General features: G+C 47.8%; 1 protein-coding gene across 1 annotated transcript in view; it reads right to left on the bottom strand.

The window, feature by feature from the left end:
- Positions 1-350: 350 nt before the first annotated feature.
- Positions 351-17,884, bottom strand: part of c1qtnf4 (C1q and TNF related 4) — a 64,694-nt gene continuing 47,160 nt past the window's right edge. Inside the window, exon 2 of the mRNA XM_068046798.1 lies at positions 351-1,575. Coding sequence (XP_067902899.1) covers positions 400-1,572 — 1,173 coding nt within the window. The 5' untranslated portion in view covers positions 1,573-1,575 and the 3' untranslated portion in view covers positions 351-399. The remainder of the gene's footprint in view (positions 1,576-17,884) is intronic.

The raw sequence follows: 17,884 nt of genomic DNA, 5'->3' as shown, positions 1-17,884 counted from the left end.
GTTAACTCACTTGTGCTGATTGGTTAGTGACTGTGGGGCCCTTACCCTGGAGCAGCTCAGTAACTGGTGACGCATCTTATCCAAGTGTTACCTCCCTCAGCTCCCTGCCCACTGCCCCCCTGCCCCTTGTCTCCTGACCCTCACCTCTCACCCCCTGCATCACGCCCCAATCCCCTACACACACATCCAATCTCAGTACGGATTAAACAGCCACACAAACAAGCTGCTTGTTTCAATAAAATATTAATGAAATTTTTGCAACTATATTTGAGTTGATACCAGACATTATGCAATGACATAATGAAACATTTACACATAGAACAACACATAGTTTAGTGTTATACATCACTACGGTTTCAATTCTTGCAGTTTAATCTTCATGCAGTTACGGTTGTGTTGTCACAGTTTGTTACTCTTCGGGTCTGCTTTCCAGTTGAGTGCCTGGGGCTCCGGGTAGACAAGGAACCCGGTGAAGGTGATGTATTTTCCATGGTTGCTGTAGGCTCCGTAGCCATCGTGCTGGTAGCTGTAGAGCCAGACACGGTCCCCTGTCTGCAGTGACAGCATCAGGCTCTGGCTTTGCATCTCCCGCCGCTTGGAGTGGCTGTCATCATAGATCATGGCCTGCACCTCATCCTCATTCTTCATCAGCTTGACTGACATGGTCTTGTAGGGCAGCTTACCGATGTTAAAGGAGAAATAGTAGGCCCCGGGCACGCGGCAGGTGAACACACCTAGGGAGGTGTTAAAGTCCCCGCCAATGTTGACGAACTCCATGTCAAAGGGCATGGGGTCGTGTTTGTACCTGTCACCATTGTCTCCCAGGAGGCTCTCTGTTCTGGCAGCAGAGAAGGCCGACCGTGGGGCTGGCTGCTCGGTCAGGGTGGGCCCTCCGATGGTCGGCTGCTCCTCCCCAGCCGGAGCCGGTTGATTGTCCAGAGTGGGCATGTTCTCCCATGGGTAGCTCATGGCTGGATCGACGCCATTCCTTTCCCCACTCTTGTGCCAGGGCTCCAGCTGACGGGGGGTCTCGGTCTGCTGGGAGCTGTCACTCTTCTCGGAGTAGGGGGAGTTGCTGTCGGGATAGATCAGGTAGCCATTGAATGTGGTGTAGGGCCCCATGTTGCTGTACAGTGCGTATTTTGGGTCACCGTGCAAGCGGAGCCACACAGCGTCACCGCGGTCTAGCCGCAGCATGGCACTCTGGCTCTGCACTTTACGCTCTTGCCGATGATGCTCATCATAGACAATGACTTGCACCTCCTTCCTGTTCTTCATCAACATTACCGAGAGGCTCTTCCTGGGGTACTTGCCCACGGTGAAGGAGAAGTAGTACGCCCCGGGCACGCGGCAGGTGAAGAGGCCTGTGCGGGGGTCAAAGTCGTGCCCGATGTTCACGTACACCTTGTCGAAGGTCACCACCATCTGGGCGCCCCCCACCATGCTGTTGGTCCTGGCTGCTGAGAACGCTGATCTGGTCTCTGCCACCGGCTCCATCGACACACTCAACACCTCCCGGTACATCACATGACACAGCAAACCAATCAGCAGCTGCACTTGTGGCAACATCATTTCCTGCAAAATATATATTTTTAAAATTAGATATCTCTGAAGTAAAACATGGAGAATTGGGCCCAGATCAGGGAGACTGGGCACTAGGCCCAGCCCGGACTCTAACACAGGCCCCCTTTACTCAGGTTTATTACACATTGTCCGCCCTGGCTCAGTGGTAGCACTCTCATCTCTAACTCAGGCCCACACCAGAGACCTGAGCCCATAATCCAAGCTGACACTCCAGTGCAGTACTGAGGGAGTGCTGCACTGTTGGAAGTGCCGTCTTTCAAATGACACATTAAGCTAAGATCTCGCCTGCCCGCTCAGATGGGCATAAAAAAATTCCCTGGCCCGATTTTGAAGAAGAGTAACATTGTCCTGCCCACCAAAATCAGATCAACGCTTTGCCCATCTGTTTGTGGGATCATGCTGTGTGCATCTTGACTGCTGCATTTCCCACAGAACAACAGTGAGTGCATTTCAAAGTAACTCATTGGCTGTGAAGTGCTTTGGGATGTTTACAGGATGAGATAAAGAGTGTTGGAAATGTAAACTCGTGCTTTGTATTATAATTAGGCTTAATGTTAGGGGATGTCTATAAATTGCTGAAAAATTAGAAGTGTACACAATACACATAGGTGGGTAATATCCTAATCAGAGTGGAACCAGGCCATAGTGACTTGCTGTGATCCCAAGCACAGGCCTAGCTGACCCCACTATTATTAGAGAGATCGAGAGCGAGATTTGGGTCAGGTCCCATTTTACTGACGTTGAGCTGAGTGTTGTTCATGAACTTAAAGCCTTCCCAATTTATATCTCCCACCTTCTGTAACCCCCCTTTAATTGTCTCCATCCCTTTAAATTTGACTGACACACATTTTCATCTCCTACTAGTGTGTGAGCAATGGAGTTTGCACCTGGAATTGTAAAGCAACAAATCAAATTTAAACATGAAACTTGTATGCTACCAGAACTGGAATATAGTTATTCCGGAATGAAAGTAAGGATAAAATTCGGCTCCAAGGTGTCGGCCATCTGGAGTGATTCTAACTACTGGCTGCCTGTTGCTTGCTTGATAAATGAGTGGGCAGCTTTGAAAATGGGGGCACGGAGACTTCATCCTCCTCTTGGCACTCGAGGCTTGCCTGATGCACTTTGAGTGTACATGCCTGTTCTGGTCAGGAGTTCCATACAAATGCAAATCAGGTTTTGTGCCAATTGAAGACCTCATTTGTTATTTTGAGGTAGAAATAGGCGCAGGCTAAATAGCTGGGTAAGTAACTAAAAGTATAGAGAAAGGACTACAGTTTTTTTTAATACAGTAGGTAGTGTTATTTTTTAGGGAATCAATGTCCCTAGTGTAAATAATCTAATTTTTGGGTAATTTAAGGGAGTAAATTAAGAGTAAATCCTGGCAGGGCAGCTCGGCAACTTGGAGTGCTCCTCCTGAGCAATGCGGGAAGTCAGGGACATTTCCAGTGTCCAGGGCGAACACGTGTGCAGGAAGTGTCTCCGGCTGCTGCTACTCAAAATCTGCGTTTCGGATCTGAGATCATCGTGGATAGCATGTACAGGGAGGTGGTCACACCGCAGGTAAAGACTGCTCAGGCAGAAAGGGAATGGGTGACTGCCAGGCAGAGTAGAAGAACTAGGCAGGAAGTGCAGGAGTCCCCTGGGTCCATCTCCCTATCTAACAGATATTCCACTTTGGATACTGTTGGGGGAGATAGTTTCTCAGGGGAATGCAGCACGAGCCAAGTCTGAAACACCACAGATGGCTCAGCTGCACAGGAGGGGAGGAAAAGGAGTGGAAGAGCTATAGTGGTAGGGGATTCTATTGTAAGGGGTTCAGAGAGGCATTTCTGTGGCCGCAAATGTGACTCCAGGATGGTATGTTGCCTCCCTGGTGCTTGGGTCAAGGATGTCACGGAGCGGCTGCAGCACATTCTGAAGGGGGAGGCTGAACAGTCGGAGATCGTGGTTCACATTGGTACCAATGACATAGGTAGAAAGAGGGATGAGGTCCTGTAACAAGAATTTAGGGAGCTAGGTAGCAGATTAAAAAGCAGGACCTCAAAGATTGTAATCTCTGGATTACTCCCAGTGCCACGTGCTAGTGAGTATAGGAATAGGAGGATAGAGCAGATGAATGCGTGGCTGAGGAGATGGTGCAGGAGGGAGGGCTTTAGTTTCCTGGATCACTGAGTCTGTTTTTGGCGAAGGTGGGACCTGTACAAGTTGGACGGGTTGCACCTGAACCGGAAAGGGACCAACATCCTTGCTGGGACGTTTGCTAGTGCTGTTGGGGAGGGGGGGGGGGTTTAAACTAATTTGGCAAGGGGATGGGATACAGATTGGAGGTACAGTATAGGGTGATGCACAGCCAAATATAGAAGAGAAACTGAGTCAGTCTGGAAGGCAGAGCAAATATAGACCTATTAAGGCACAAGTGAAAAATCAAAGCTGGATTGCATCTATTTTAATGCAAGGAGTCTTACTAGTAAGACAGGTGAATTGAGGATGTTGATTAACACATTGAATATGATATTATTGCTATCACAGAGATATGGTTGAGGGAAGGGCAGGACTGGCAGCTCAATATTCCAGGGTATAGTCAGGCGTGACAGGGGAGGGGGTAAAAGAGGAGGTGGCATTGCACTGTTGATCAAGGACTCAATTATTGCAGTAAGGAGGGATTATATCTTAGAAGGTTCCTCAAATGAGGCAATATGGGTAGAACTTAAAAACAAAAAGGGGGCAATCACTTGGCTGGGTGTGTGCTACAGGCCTCCAAACAGTCAGAGAGAGATCGAGGAGCAGAGATGTAGGCAAATCTCAGAGAGGTGTAAAAATAATAGGGTAATTATAGTAGGGAATTTCAACTTCCTTAATGTTAACTCGGATAGTCTTAGTGCAAAAGGCTTAAAGGGGGTGGAATTCTTAAATTGTATAAAGGAGTCCGACAAGAGTAGGGGCAGTACTGGACCTAATCCTAGGGAATGAAGCCGGACAAGTGGTAGAAGTGTCAGTGGGGGAGCATTTCAGGGATCGTGACCATAACTTTGTAAGAGCTAAGGTAGCTATGAAAAAGGACAAATTGGACCGAAAATAAAGGTACTGAATTGGGGGAAGGCCGATTTCAATATGATAAAACAGGATCTGGCCAAAGTGGATTGGGAGCAGCTACTTGTAGGAAAGTCTACATCAGACCAGTGGGAGTCATTCAAAAAGGAAATAGTGAGAGTTCAGAGCCAACATGTACCCGTAAAGGTGAAGGGTAGGACCAACAAGTCCAGGGAACCCTGGATGTCAAGGGATATAGAGGATTGGATAAGGGAAAAAAAGAGGCTTATGGCAGATTCAGAGTGCTGAAAACAGCGGAGGCCCTCGAGGAGTATAGAAAGTGTAGGGGGGGGTACTTAAAAAAGTAATTAGGAGAGCGAAGAGGGGACATGAAAAAACACTGGTGGGCAAGATAAAGGAAAATCTCAAGGCATTTTCTAAGTATATTAAGGGCAAGAGGATAACTAGGGCCCATTAGGGACCAAAGTGGCAATCTGTGTGTAGAGCCGGAGGACATAGGTGACGTTTTAAATGATTCCTTTTCATCTGTGTTCACTATGAAGAAGGATGATATAGGTGTAGAGATCTGGGAGGGGGATTGTGATATACTTGAACATATTAACATCGAAAGGGCGGAAGTATTAGCTGTTTTAGCGGGCTTAAAAGTAGATAAGTCCCCAGGCCCAGATGAGATGTATCCCAGGCTGTTATGTGAGGCAAGGGAGGAGATAGCAGAGGCTCTGACACAAATTTTCAGATCTTCTGTGGCCACAGGAGAGGTGCCAGAGGACTGGAGGACAGCGAATGTGGTACCATTATTCAAGAAGGGTAGTCAGGATAAATCAGGTAATTACAGGCCAGTGAGTCTAACATCAGTGGTTGGGAAACTATTGGAAAAAATTCTGAGGGACAGGATTATCTCCACTTGGAGAGGCAGGGATTAATCAGGGATAGTCAGCGTGGCTTTGTCAGGGGGAGCTCGTGTCTAACAAATTTGATTGAATTTTTCGAGAAGGTAACTAGATGTGTAGATGAGGATAAAGCAGTTGATGTAGTCTACATGGACTTCAGTAAGGCTTTTGATAAGGTCCCACATGGGAGATTGGTTAAGAAGGTAAGAGCCCATGGGGTCCAGGGCAATTTGACAAATTGGATCCAAAATTGGCTTCGTGGCAGGAGGCAGAGGGTAATGGTCGAGGGTTGTTTTTGTGAGTGGAAGCCTGTGACCAGTGGTGTACCGCAGGGATCGGTGCTAGGACCCTTGCTGTTTGTAGTGTACATTAATGATTTAGATGTGAATATAGGAGGTATGATCAGTAAGTTCGCAGATGACACGAAAATTGGTGGTGTTGTAAATAGTGAGGGGGATAGCCTTAGATTACAGGGAGATATAGATGGGCTGGTAAGATGGGCAGAGCAGTGGTAAATGGAGTTTAATCCTGAGGAATGTGAGGTGATGCATTTTGAGAGGTCTAACAAGGCAAGGGAATATACAATGGATGGTAGGATCCTAGGAAGTACAGAGGGTCAGAGGGACCTTGGTGTACTTGTCCATAGATCACTGAAGGCAGCAGCACAGGTAGATAATGTGGTTAGGAAGGCATATGGGATACTTGCCTTTATTAGCCGAGGCATAGAATATAAGAGCAGGGAGGTTATGATGGAGCTGTATAAAACACTAGTTAGGCCACAGCTGGAGTACTGTGTACAGTTCTGGGCACCACACTATCGGAAGGATGTGGTTGCACTGGAGAGGGTGCAGAGGAGATTCACCAGGATGTTGCCTGGGCTGGAGCATTTCAGCTATGAAGAGAGACTGGATAGGCTGGGGTTGTTTTCCCTAGAGCAGAGAAGGCTGAGGGGAGACCTGACTGAGGTATACAAATGATGAGGGGCATTGATAGGATAGATAGGAAGAATCCTTTTCCCTTAGCGGAGGGGTCAATAACCAGGGGGCATAGATTTAAGGTAAGGGGCAGGAGGTTTAGAGGGGATTTGAGGAAAAGCTTTGACATCTAGAGGTGGTTGGAATCTGGAACATACTGCCTGAAGGGTGGTGGAGGCAGGAGCCCTCACAACATTTAAGAATTATTTAGATGAGCACTTGAAATGCCATAGCATACAAGGCTATGGGCCAAGTGCTGGAAAATGGGATTAGAATAGATAGATGCTTGATGGCTGTCACAGACACGATGGGCTGAAGGGCCTGTTTCTGTGCTGTATAACTCTATGACTCTCTGAGGCTTCACCCATTTAGACTAGGCAGAAAACGGCCTAACTGGTCGGCATTAAGGGGTTGCTGGTGTCTGCTTCAAGAACGCCCCAGATATTTTTTCTTCCGTGGTGGGGTGGAATGATTGTCTGACTGGAAGGAGTAGGAATGCTTTCCTGGCTCCACAAAAATACTGCGGCCCTCTGTTAGCCTGTGCTTCCCCCATCCTCTATACCCTCTGTGAGTACGGACCAATTTCCCAACTGTTTAGCGCCAGCAGCACACCAGCTATTTTCGGATGAAGCCCAAAGCTGATAATTGTCCAGACATTCTGATCTCTGATCTCCTGACTCCAAATCTCCTGATCCCTAATCTCCTGATCCCTAATCTCTTGACTCTTAATCTCCTGAACCCTAATATCCCAATCCCTAGTCCCCTATCCCTAATCTCTTGACTCTTAATCTCCTGATCACTAATCTCTTGACTCCTAATCTCCCAATCCCTAATCTCCCAATCCCTAGTCTCCTGATCCCTAATCTCTTGACTCTTAATCTCCTGAACCCTAATCTCCCAATCCCTAGTCTCCTGATCCCTAATCTCTTGACTCTTAATCTCCTGAACCCTAATCTCCCGATCCCAAATCTCCTGATCACTAATCTCTTGACTCTTTATCTCCTGAACCCTAATCTCTTGACTCCTAATCTCCTGATCCCTAATCTCTCAATCCCTAGTCTCCTGATCCCTAATCTCTTGACTCCTAATCTCCTGAACCCTAATCTCCCAATCCCTAGTCTCCTGATCCCTAATCTCTTGACTCTTAATCTCCCAATCCCTAATCTCTCAATCACTAGTCTCCTGATCCCTAATCTCTTGACTCAATCTCCCAATCCCTAATCTTCTGATCCTTAATCTCCCAATCCCAGGTCTCCTGATCCCTAATCTCTTGACTCCTAATCTCTCAATCCCTAATCTCTCAATCCCTAGTCTCCTGATCCCTAATCTCTTGACTCTTAATCTCCTGAACCCTAATCTCCTGATCCCTAATCACCTGATCACTAATCTCTCAATCCCTAGTCTCCTTAACCCTAATCTCTTGACTCCTAATCTCCTGATCCCTAATCTCCTGATCCTTAATCTCCCAATCCCAGGTCTCCTGATCCCTAATTGCTTGACTCCTAATCTCCCAATCCCTATTATCTCAATCCCTAGTCTCTTGATCCCTAATCTCTTGACACTTAATCTCCTGAACCATAATCTCCCAATCTCTAATCTCCTGATCACTAATCTCTTGACTCCTAATCTCCCAATCCCTAATCTCCCAATTCCCAGTCTCCTGATCCCTAATCTCTTAATTCTTAATCTCCTGAACCCTAATCTCCCAATCCCTAATTTCCGAATCCCTAATCTCCCAATTCCTAGTCTCCTAATCCCTAATCTCTTGATTCTGAATCTCCTGAACCATAATCTCCCAATCCCTAATCTCCTGATCCCTAATCTCTTGACTCCTAATCTCCTGAACCCTAATCTCCCAATCCCTAATCTTCTGATCCTTAATCTCCCAATCCCAGGTCTCTTGATCCCTAATCTCTTGACTCCTAATGTCCCGATCCCTAATCCCAGGTCTCCTGATCCCTAATCTCCCGATCCCTAATTTCTCAATCCCTAGTCTCCTGATCCCTAATCTCTTGACTCCTAATCTCCCGATCCCTAATCTCTCAATCCCTAGTCTCCTGATCCCTAATCTCTTGACTCTTAATCTCCTGAACCCTAATCTCCCTATCCCTAATCTCCTGGTCCTTAATCTCCCAATCCCAGGTCTCCTGATCCCTAATCTCCCAATCCCTAATCTCCTGACCTCGGTTTCAGGTTTATTTGTGAACTGAATCCTCGATTGACAATCAAACCAGGCTCAGTGTTTCACTGATCCCTGTCCCAGCTATCACATCCACCCAGAGGGAGAGGGCGGGATTTCTCGGATTGAGGGGAATTCTTGAGCTTGGGAACGATGAGGACAAGTCACTATTACTGACACTGCAGAACTGAATCCTGATGAAGAATCCTGTCCAAATATTATCCTCTTTTTCCCTTGTTTAGCTGTTGATCAACCTACCGTGTCTCTGGAATATTTTTGATTTTAACCTTTTAAACACAAGTGGGTAGATTTTTAAAACTTGCTCCAGTGTCAAACTGGCGTAAACATGGAATTAAAAACCAGGTTGTTTCTGTAATGGGAACTGAAGTAGACTGTCAGTCCTATCCCCGGGGGCCAAGTTTAAAGCTTACCCCAGGTTAGAAATTCCTGTTGATGATAGCGGCAGAGGTTCAACATATTCAGGGGACATTCTCTGTGCTCCACTCACAGGGGAACATTAGTGCTGAACACCTTCATTCAAATAATGGACACAGCAACGTGAGGCAGACTCATCCAGCAGTCCTCCAACACTAACCTCCAGTCAGAGAGACTGGGGCTGGAATTCCAATCAATAATAACACCCCTGATATTTGTTGATAATGTATCTATCAATAGTGCACTCTCTAAATTTGTTAATATTGTTAACATCCTACATTTATTCTCCCCTTTTTCCCACAAAAACAAATTGCAGTTCAAGCCGGAGATACAGAATTGGGTTTCCTTTCTTCCTCCAGCTGAACTTTTCAAAAGCTTGTTGTGTAAGGAGGCTGCTGCTTTCAGTTCCGATTTCTCCAGACCAGCTCTGTTTGAAGTTGTAATCTATTATTCTTCACAGCTGGGGCTCTGACTGTCTGATTTGTCCCAGCACGACATCCTACTCACATTGGATATAAGCTGTCAGCGTTCAGTGGCAGTACAGAGCCCGGGGTCCAGCTGCAAAGCCCTGCAGAGAAGCTATCAGCACTGGACTGCTTCCCAACAGAGAGTGAACACAGACACCACTGTGTCTTATTGTTGCAATCCTCTCTCTTACCTGGGCTGCCATGAGCTCAACATCTCTCAAAATACACCAGGAGTGAAAACACAGCAGTTCACAGGGAGACGAAAGCTATTGGAGCCTCTTACGGGATGAGGTCACATCCTGCATCAATACTAGAATGAATTACAGGCTGGAATCTAGTCAGGGGGCTCAGTTAGCTTACATTCTATCAGGGAAAGACCAAGCTAAATCATGATGATATTAGAGAACCACGGGCTTGCCCTATACCTCCAGAGCTGTATGTTTCCTTGCATTCATTGGGCTGAATTTTGTGGAGCCAGCAGGGGTCTTGACGCTGAGCCCAACAGGCGAGGGAAATCTCACCTTGGCCCACTGGAGACCCCCACAGCTCTATTTAATGGTGCTCGGGTAATTAACAGCCTGACACCGGGATCCCCGTCCATTTATGGACGGGGATCCCGCCTCCCTGAGCTGACAGCCAATCAGAGTGCCAGCAGTTCAGTAGTACTGACAGCACCACTGGGAGCAGTAGCCACTGCCGGTACTACAAGAGGCCTTGGAGCCAGGCCCAGTGCTGGAGACCCAGACCTCAGGTAAGTGTGGCGAGGTCGCCAGGGCCAGTCTGGCTGGCCCCAGTGAGGGGGTGGGGGAAGGGCGTTGAATTGTTCATGGAGGGGTGGCTGTTGCCACCGGGGACCCTCTATGGGCCACAGATTGCCCACAGAAGAGGCCCCCACAGCCCACAGGGAGACTGCCTTGTTTCTCTAGATGACATCTCCACGTGGTGGAGGCCCCCTCCCCTGCTGCTGGGTAAAATACCAGCAGCAGTGGGAAGAGGCCTTTAAGGACCTCAATTGGCCTGTGGGTGGGAAGGCCTTTCCCGCCCTGACAAAATTGCATGGTGACGGGAAGGTGACGGGCACTCAAGCCACCGCCTTCCGTCACAATTTTATGGGACCGCCCACCTCCGTTTCCATCCCTGGGGGCCCATAAAATTCCAGCCATTGACTGCTCCCGCTCACCATGGGCGGAATTTAGCGGCGCAGGTCTCAACAGCGGACCTGGAAGCGGGCAGCATTGTCATTCAGGGTGGAAGCAGCTGGCCAATTAGCAAGATGGAAGCGCGGGACACAGCCAATCAAATGCCGGAGGCGAGCAGGAAGGCGGTCCACCCTGATGTGAGGGCAGGTGCTACTGCCATTTTTCAATAGCAGCCTGACTGCCCTGCAGAGATCTTGACCCTCATGGGCCACTGTAGGAGCCACTAAGAGGTCCAACCTTGTGGCCCCTGAAGAGCTCTCCTCATTGGTGTTGCCCTTAGAGAATCATCAACCCCATCCCCCACCACCCCCACCTCGTATGCAGAGCGTCAATGGAGAGTAACAGGTAACTGTGAGCAGGAGCATGTCGCAGGGCACACAAAGGGTGGCTCCACAGTTCAGTGATGCGTCCCTGGAGGTTCTCCCCCAGGTTGTATGGGAATGGTAGGAGGTACTGTTCCCGATGGACAGGAAGGAAAGATCCACCTGCATGACCAAGGAAGCCTGGACAGAGATGTCAGTGGAGGTCAGCAACCATAGGATCCAGCAACGTACATGGTGCAGTGTTACAAGTGGGTCAGTGACCTACACTGCACCGCCAGGGTGGGTGTAACCAAATGCATAGAATGTAGTGGCTTTCATGTGAGCAACACGCGGTGGAGCTCAACATGGGGAGGGATTGGCCAGGTGGGCAAAAGGATTTTGAGCACCAGCATCAGCTGCCTCACGATGAATGGCCACATGTGGGCGACAGGCGTCTGCCTCTCGGTGGCAGCATCCTCCCAGTCCCGTGAGACATCCAGGAGCCCTCATTGTGTGTCAGAGAGACGCCAGCTGATTAGGAGGTCAGCTGATCATTGTGTTGAGATTCACTTTCCCCTTCTGTCTGCGAGAAAATGAAGGAGCACAATGAAGGAGAGGGCCAAGAGCGGTGGAGCTGTAGCAGATATGGTGTTCTCATGGCCACAGGGGAGGAGGCCCTCGATCTGGCTGGACAGCAGGGTGGCCAGATAATAGCAGCTGGTGAGACAGGAGTGCAGAGTGAAGAGAGTGAGAGGGCCTCGAATTTGTTGTCCACCGCTGGTCAGAAAGGAAGGAGGGAATGGGAAAGCCTTAGCCTAACCATCTGTGCTCTCCCATGCAGGTTTCTGCATTCTGGAAGGACTGGCCGCTGCTTCAACCAGGAACCTGTGGTCCACCCTGTGGAGGACAATGATTCCTCAGAGGATGCACTGTCACATCATTTCCCACACCCTCCACCAGCACAGATACATTCACTTCGGTGGATCTGTGCTCACGACTAGATTCAGGGTCACACGCTGGACCAGCTGATGGAGGCTGTGTCGGCTGAGGGTCCTGACAGTCTGAGGACTGTTGGAGGCCAGGCCCATGCTGAGCCCCAGGTTGATGATGGGCCTCTGGTATCAGGCACACGTCACCTCCTGGAAATGCAGAGACAGGTAGGGGAACATCTGGCGGAGACGTCAGAGGCCATGCACAGCCATGAGTAGATGTTGGATGAGTCCATCCAGGCTAAGGGTGCTGCCATGTCTCTGGTGTATGAGGGCAAGGCTTCCTTCATCAAGAGGTTGGCGACTCTCATAGAGAGGCAGATTCAGCAGACCAATCAGTGGCTGCCAGATATGTGCACAAACTGCTTTGGCCATGCAGGAATGGCCAAGTGAGAGGATAATGAGGCAGCTGGACTTCCCTCCAAGTGAGAGGAGAATGAGGCAGCTGGACTTCCCTCCGAGTGAGAGGGGAATGAGACAGCTGGACTTCCCTCCGAGTGAGAAGAGAATGAGGCAGCTGGACTTCCCTCCAAGTGAGAGGAGAATGAGGCAGCTGGACTTCCCTCCGAGTGAGAGGAGAATGAGGCAGCTGGACTTCTCTCCAGGCGAGAGGGGAATGAGGCATCTGGACTTCCCTCCGAGTGAGAGGGGAATGAGGCAGCTGGACTTCCCTCCGAGTGAGAGGAGAATGAGGCAGGTGGACTTCCCTCCAAGTGAGAGGAGACTGAGGCAGCTGGACTTTCCTCCGAGTGAGAGGAGAATGAGGCAGCTGGACTTCCCTCCAGGCGAGAGGAGAATGAGGCAGCTGGACCTCCCTCTGAGTGAGAGGAGAATGAGGCAGCTGGACTTCCCTCCGAGTGAGAGGAGAATGAGACAGCTGGACTTCCCTCCGAGTGAGAGGAGAATGAGGCATCTGGACTTCCCTCCACGTGAGAGGGGAATGAGGCAGCTGGACTTCCCTCCAAGTGAGAGGGGAATGAGGCAGCTGGACCTCCCTCCGAGTGAGAGGAGAATGAGGCACCTGGACTTCCCTCTGAGTGAGAGGAGAATGAGACAGCTGGACTTCCCTCCAAGTGAGAGGAGAATGAGGCAGCTGGACTTCCCTCCGAGTGAGAGGGGAATGAGACAGCTGGACTTCCCTCCGAGTGAGAAGCCCCTCTGAGCTGCCCCGCTGAGTGTCTGCCCCTCTGAACTGCCCTGCTGAGTGTCTGCCCCTCTGAGCTGCCCCGCTGAGTGTCTGCCCCTCTGCCCCTCTGAGTGTCCACCCCTCTGAGCTGCCCCGCTGAATGTCTGCCCCTCTGAGCTGCCCCGCTGAGTGTTTGCCCCTCCGCCCCTCTGAGCTGCCCCGCTGAGTGTCTGCCCCTCCGCCCCTCTGAGCTGCCCCGCTGAGTGTCTGCCCCTCCGCTCCTCTGAACTGAGTGATTGCAGTGGCCACCTCTCCCCTTTCTGTAAGAGTTTCCACTCCAGAGGAAGGCAGCTCTCCCCTCGCTAACCTTCCCCTCAGAATATGAGACCTGATCTGGATGCTGCCACCTTCGAGTGGTTGGGGATCTGATGGCCCTGATCCCTCTTTACCGCACAGTTAATTCACAAGGTAGTATTAAATAATTTTCAATAGCATGTAAATGAGACTTAAGCACCTTTTTGATGATTATGGGTTGAAGGGTTATGGGGAACGGGCAGGAAAGTGGAGTTGAGGCTGAAATGAGATCAGCCATGATTGTATTGAATGACAGAGCAGGCTCGAGGGGCTGAATTGCCTACTCCAGCTCCTTGTTCTTATGTTCTTATGATCTCACTGCCTCACCGCCACCAGCATAACACACCTCAGACATCCCACCATCGGACTCCTGCAACAGCACCTCCTGTGGGATTCTACCACCCCCTCGCCCCCAACACCCCACACTCCCGGCCTTGCTTTCTGCTCCATCAGCTCCCGTTAAATTCCACCCCATGTCGCTGCTCCTGGCTCTGCAGATAATGTTGGGTCCCACGCCCAGCCACTCCATTCTCCAATTTTCTTCTATCCTCACCTCCTTAACCCCAGTCTCTCTCTCTCATTGTGCTCCCACCCCCAACTCTCACACCTCTGACACTCTTCCTCGAGCCGCAGTCTGCCGTGACTCTCTCCCGACCTCCAATTCCACAGCCTTTAGTCGCTGTTCATCTTCTTCCCACCCACGCTGCACCTCTTCCTGCAGTCACAGAGTGGGTAAGGGAGGAGGGTAAGGACAGTCACTATGTCGGCAGTGAGAAATTTAAAAGGGAGAAGATCTGCAGGCTGGGCTGATATCAAACACATACTGTTCCAGACATCTGGCACTGGCTCTACTGTCCAGGAGGTGGCAGCAGCTCACAGAGCTTGGCCGATTGGCAACACCTGCTGATCACAGTGGGCAGGACATCAGGACAAAGAAAAAAGGAGAGGGCATCTTCCTCCAGAATAAAATCACTTTCCAAGTTGCCTTATCAAGCTTGTTCCTGAGGCTATGTAACCTGTACTGACAGTCCCTGGCTAGGACCTTGCAGCAGCTGATGCAGTACTGACTTGTCAGCTCAGCTCAGCTCAGCTCTCACATAAAGCCAGCACCATGGACTGAACCAAATACCACAGGCAACAGAAGCCATGACATTTCACTGTTAGTCAAGTGACAGACATCTTCTGACTGACACATTTGTGCAGCAGTCTAGAAAAATTCAAAGTTCTGCAGCCTGTAACTCACTCCTGGTATCTATTATTCTATATAGAAACCATCCGAACCCCTCGATTAGATTTCAGCTTGTAACTCACTCTCAGATATCTTTTATTGTAAATATAAACCATCCAAACCCTTGATTAGATTCCAGCCTGTAACTCACTCTCAGATATCTTTTATTGTAAATATAAACCATCGAAACCCTTGATTAGATTCCAGCCTGTAACTTACTCCTGGCTATCTGTTATCGATATATAAACCACCTGAACCCCTCGATTAGATTCCAGCCATTAACTCACTCCCAAGTATCTATTATTCTATATATAAACTGCCTGAACCCCTCGATTAGATTCCAGTCTGTAACTCACTCCCAGGTATCTATTATTCTATATATAAACCGCCTGAACCCCTCGATTAGATTCCAGTCTGTAACTCACTCCCAGGTATCTATTGTTCTATATATAAACTGCCTGAACCCCTCGATTAGATTCCAGCCATTAACTCACTCCCAAGTATCTATTATTCTATATATAAACCGCCTGAACCCCTCAATTAGATTCCAGTCTGTAACTCACTCCCAGGTATCTATTATTCTATATATAAACTGCCTGAACCGCTCGATTAGATTCCAGCCTGTAACTCACTCTCAGATATCTTTTATTGTAAATATAAACCATCCAAACCCTTGATTAGATTCCAGCCTGTAACTCACTCTCAGATATCTTTTATTGTAAATATAAACCATCGAAACCCTTGATTAGATTCCAGCCTGTAACTTACTCCTGGCTATCTGTTATCGATATATAAACCGCCTGAACCCCTCAATTAGATTCCAGTCTGTAACTCACTCCCAGGTATCTATTATTCTATATATAAACTGCCTGAACCGCTCGATTAGATTCCAGTCTGTAACTCACTCCCAGGTATCTATTATTCTATATATAAACTGCCTGAACCCCTCGATTAGATTCCAGTCTGTAACTCACTCCCAGGTATCTATTATTCTATATATAAACCACCTGAACCCCTCAATTAGATTCCAGTCTGTAACTCACTCCCAGGTATCTATTATTCTATATATAAACTGCCTGAACCCCTCGATTAGATTCCAGTCTGTAACTCACTCCCAGGTATCTATTATTCTATATATAAACTGCCTGAACCCCTCGATTAGATTCCAGTCTGTAACTCACTCCCAGGTATCTATTATTCTATATATAAACCGCCTGAACCCCTCGATTAGATTCCAGTCTGTAACTCACTCCCAGGTATCTATTGTTCTATATATAAACCGCCTGAACCCCTCGATTAGATTCCAGTCTGTAACTCACTCCCAGGTATCTATTATTCCATATATAAACCACCTGAACCCCTCGATTAGATTCCAGTCTGTAACTCACTCCCAGGTATCTATTATTCTATATATAAACTGCCTGAACCCCTCGATTAGATTCCAGTCTGTAACTCACTCCCAGGTATCTATTATTCTATATATAAACTGCCTGAACCCCTCGATTAGATTCCAGTCTGTAACTCATGCCCAGCTATCTATTATTCTATATATAAACCGCCTGAACCCCTCGATTAGATTCCAGTCTGTAACTCACTCCCAGGTATCTATTATTCTATATATAAACTGCCTGAACCCCTCGATTAGATTCCAGTCTGTAACTCACTCCCAGGTATCTATTATTCTATATATAAACTGCCTGAACCCCTCGATTAGATTCCAGTCTGTAACTCACTCCCAGGTATCTATTATTCTATATATAAACTGCCTGAACCCCTCGATTAGATTCCAGTCTGTAACTCACTCCCAGGTATCTATTATTCTATATATAAACTGCCTGAACCCCTCGATTAGATTCCAGTCTGTAACTCATGCCCAGCTATCTATTATTCTATATATAAACCGCCTGAAGCTCTCGATTAGATTCCAGTCTGTAACTCACTCCCAGGTATCTATTATTCTATATATAAACTGCCTGAACCCCTCGATTAGATTCCAGTCTGTAACTCATGCCCAGCTATCTATTATTCTATATATAAACTGCCTGAACCCCTCGATTAGATTCCAGTCTGTAACTCACTCCCAGGTATCTATTATTCTATATATAAACTGCCTGAACCCCTCGATTAGATTCCAGTCTGTAACTCACTCCCAGGTATCTATTATTCTATATATAAACTGCCTGAACCCCTCGATTAGATTCCAGTCTGTAACTCACTCCCAGGTATCTATTATTCTATATATAAACCGCCTGAAGCTCTCGATTAGATTCCAGTCTGTAACTCACTCCCAGGTATCTATTATTCTATATATAAACTGCCTGAACCCCTCGATTAGATTCCAGTCTGTAACTCACTCCCAGGTATCTATTATTCTATATATAAACCGCCTGAAGCTCTCGATTAGATTCCAGTCTGTAACTCACTCCCAGGTATCTATTATTCTATATATAAACTGCCTGAACCCCTCGATTAGATTCCAGTCTGTAACTCACTCCCAGGTATCTATTATTCTATATATAAACTGCCTGAACCCCTCGATTAGATTCCAGTCTGTAACTCACTCCCATGTATCTATTATTCTATATATAAACTGCCTGAACCCCTCGATTAGATTCCAGTCTGTAACTCACTCCCAGGTATCTATTATTCTATATATAAACTGCCTGAACCCCTCGATTAGATTCCAGTCTGTAACTCACTCCCAGGTATCTATTATTCTATATATAAACTGCCTGAACCCCTCGATTAGATTCCAGTCTGTAACTCACTCCCAGGTATCTATTATTCTATATATAAACTGCCTGAACCCCTCGATTAGATTCCAGTCTGTAACTCACTCCCAGGTATCTATTATTCTATATATAAACTGCCTGAACCCCTCGATTAGATTCCAGTCTGTAACTCACTCCCAGGTATCTATTATTCTATATATAAACTGCCTGAACCCCTCGATTAGATTCCAGTCTGTAACTCACTCCCAGGTATCTATTATTCTATATATAAACTGCCTGAACCCCTCGATTAGATTCCAGTCTGTAACTCATGCCCAGCTATCTATTATTCTATATATAAACCGCCTGAAGCTCTCGATTAGATTCCAGTC

This window comes from Heterodontus francisci, chromosome 14 (assembly GCF_036365525.1).
Source record: "Heterodontus francisci isolate sHetFra1 chromosome 14, sHetFra1.hap1, whole genome shotgun sequence".
Classification (NCBI taxonomy): domain Eukaryota; kingdom Metazoa; phylum Chordata; class Chondrichthyes; order Heterodontiformes; family Heterodontidae; genus Heterodontus; species Heterodontus francisci.
This window is presented reverse-complemented; position numbering and strand designations above follow the sequence as displayed.